Consider the following 2,340-nt stretch of genomic DNA (forward strand, 5'->3'; position numbering starts at 1 on the left):
GTACGTGACGCGTCAGTCGCGCACCCTTGCACACCTTTCGGTGCCGGATCTACTGAAGCTTGAAGAATGAAGACGATGTTGGGCTGGAGGACGACTCTATCGGATCGCGCTTTTGCGATGCCAGCGCTGCTGCGATTGCACCGGATGTTTGAGGATCAAAAGGATTATTTGGTGGCTAAAAAAGAATCTATTGGAGAAAATTTCAAAATTGATCTAATCTAAACTAGGAAATCAATCTCTTTGATTGATCGGGTGCCGCGCCCCCGAGGAGAAGAGATTAATCTCCTCGGAGGCGGCACGCTGCAGAAGTGGTGAGAAGTCCTAGGATCGGCGTCGTGAGACTAACCGCTCTAATACCATATGAAAAATTGTAGATGGATGAATATTATGTTGTATTGATCTGACCCGTGTAGGGGTATATAGAGAGGTACAATGGAGGGAGAGAGACTATGGAGTAGAGGACAAGTTAAACCTATCCTATTTCTATCTTTTATCTTTATCTTAAACGTAAATATACTTCTAACAACCAGCACATAGCAGCAAATATATTTATTTCTCCCAAGTTCATAGAGCAAGTCCATGGATGGTCAATATGCAAGCTAAGCGAAGAGTGTCCCAGCCATGACAGTAACAGCTTCTCCCTGAATCCGCACTCGCCGATTCACAACATCCAGCTCCAGGTATAGTGTCCCACTCCTTGGAGATACCTGATGATGAAATGAACCGAAAAATGGGAATTGACATGATAGTTTGGTTGATTGAGCGCTAAACTGTAGCATTTCCTTTCCCCCCCAAAAAAAAGGATCACTGTAGTAAATGATAGTAGTACTTAGTTCACTTGTCGAAAACATATTCAGCAACATTATATTACCTGAAATGCTATCAGTTTTTGCTTCCCCAGCTTTCCACCCCAGTAGGGTGCCAAAACACAGTGTGCACTGCCACATACGGGATCCTACAGAAATTTTGGGAACAGGTTATGGAGTTGTACTATGAACTAGGGTGAAATGGTTAAAGCAGCTTCACTATTAATATGTATTACTCCTACCTCATCAATCCCAAATTTTGGGCAGAAGAAGCGTGTGAAGAAGTCATAACCCGATCCAGCAGGCGCCGGTGCTGTAACAATCACACCTCTGCCGGCACACTTTCTAATTTCTTCGATGTTAGGAAGGACATCGGCGACCTCTTTTCCTGATGAAAGTTCAACCTGAAAGCCATGCCAGATTCTTTTGGTGAGTCTAGAAAACACAATTCTTTACTTCAATTGTGTTTCTAAGTTAGTAGGAAATGATTTTTAAAATCATGGTTATGCACGCAAAAAAAAAAGTGAGTGAGGTAAGAGAAAGTACGATGAAGTCGTTGGTGGTCACTGATTTGTGAACACTGACGACGGGCGCGCCGTTGAGCGTCTCCGGGATGGACGGCAGCTCGCCGGCGGGATCGCAACGCACATAATCACTCATGGGGAAGTCCAGCTCAATGAACAGCTTCCCCTGCTTCTCCGCCTCCGGTGCAGGAACCTTCTTGGCGGTCAGGACCCCGGACGTGGTCACGAACTCAACCACGCCATGGCGCTCCGCGAGGACAGACGTGAAGAGGAAGTGGGCGGTGGCCAGCGTCGCGTGCCCGCAGAGCGCGACCTGGAAACGACGGCGCATACGGATCAGTTGCGAGCAACGACGCTGATTCAGCGGGTGCCTTTCAGGTGGGAGGCTAGGCGGCGACCTCCGTGACGCGGGTGAACCAGCGGAGGTGGAACCGCGGCGTGGCGGCATCGGCCGCGCAGGACGAGTCACGGGAGAAGAAGGCCGTCTGGGAGAGGTTGAACTCGACGGCGACGGACTGCATCCACCGCCCGTCTCCCGCGGGGGCGGCCGCGTCGTCCTCCAGGAAGCACACCGCGGCCGGGTTGCCCTTGAACGGCTGGGCCGTGAAGGCATCCACCTGCGACGAGACCACACGGCGTGGACATCGGTTCTCAATCGAGCCAACAAGAGAAAGAAAATGGAGGTTTAGAGAAGAGAGCACTGACCACGACATACTGGATTCCTTTCTTGGCCATGTCCGCTAAAGATGAGAGCTGCTCCAAATCCGTCGGTATGCCTGCTAGTGATATGTCGGTACGGATGTGCACCGGAGGAGGATCAGGTTTTTATAGGACAGCAAGTACTGGTGCTAGTCAAACCAGCTGCTGATGATGGGAGTTGGTAGAGCAATAATCATCAGTGACGATATGGAACTTGCAGGCTTCCTTCCTCGCGAAACTAATCCACACGGCCGCGAAACAAGGGATTCAGATCCTGTGACATTGGGAGGGAAGTCAGGGGCAGCTACAGT

At 50.1% G+C, this 2,340-nt stretch overlaps 1 protein-coding gene across 1 annotated transcript; it reads right to left on the minus strand.

Moving 5' to 3' along the window:
• Positions 1 to 375: 375 nt before the first annotated feature.
• Positions 376 to 2,113, minus strand: LOC119281225 (uncharacterized isomerase BH0283-like). Its single transcript, XM_037561813.1, has 6 exons — positions 2,036 to 2,113; positions 1,729 to 1,947; positions 1,353 to 1,643; positions 1,049 to 1,210; positions 872 to 955; positions 376 to 707 (listed from the first exon to the last, which is right to left on the minus strand). Exons 1-6 carry the CDS (start codon positions 2,063 to 2,065, stop codon positions 600 to 602), a joined length of 894 nt encoding a protein of 297 aa, XP_037417710.1. The 5' UTR covers positions 2,066 to 2,113; the 3' UTR covers positions 376 to 599.
• Between the last annotated feature and the right edge of the window lie 227 nt (positions 2,114 to 2,340).

This window comes from Triticum dicoccoides, chromosome 3B (assembly GCF_002162155.2).
Source record: "Triticum dicoccoides isolate Atlit2015 ecotype Zavitan chromosome 3B, WEW_v2.0, whole genome shotgun sequence".
Lineage (NCBI taxonomy): Eukaryota > Viridiplantae > Streptophyta > Magnoliopsida > Poales > Poaceae > Triticum > Triticum dicoccoides.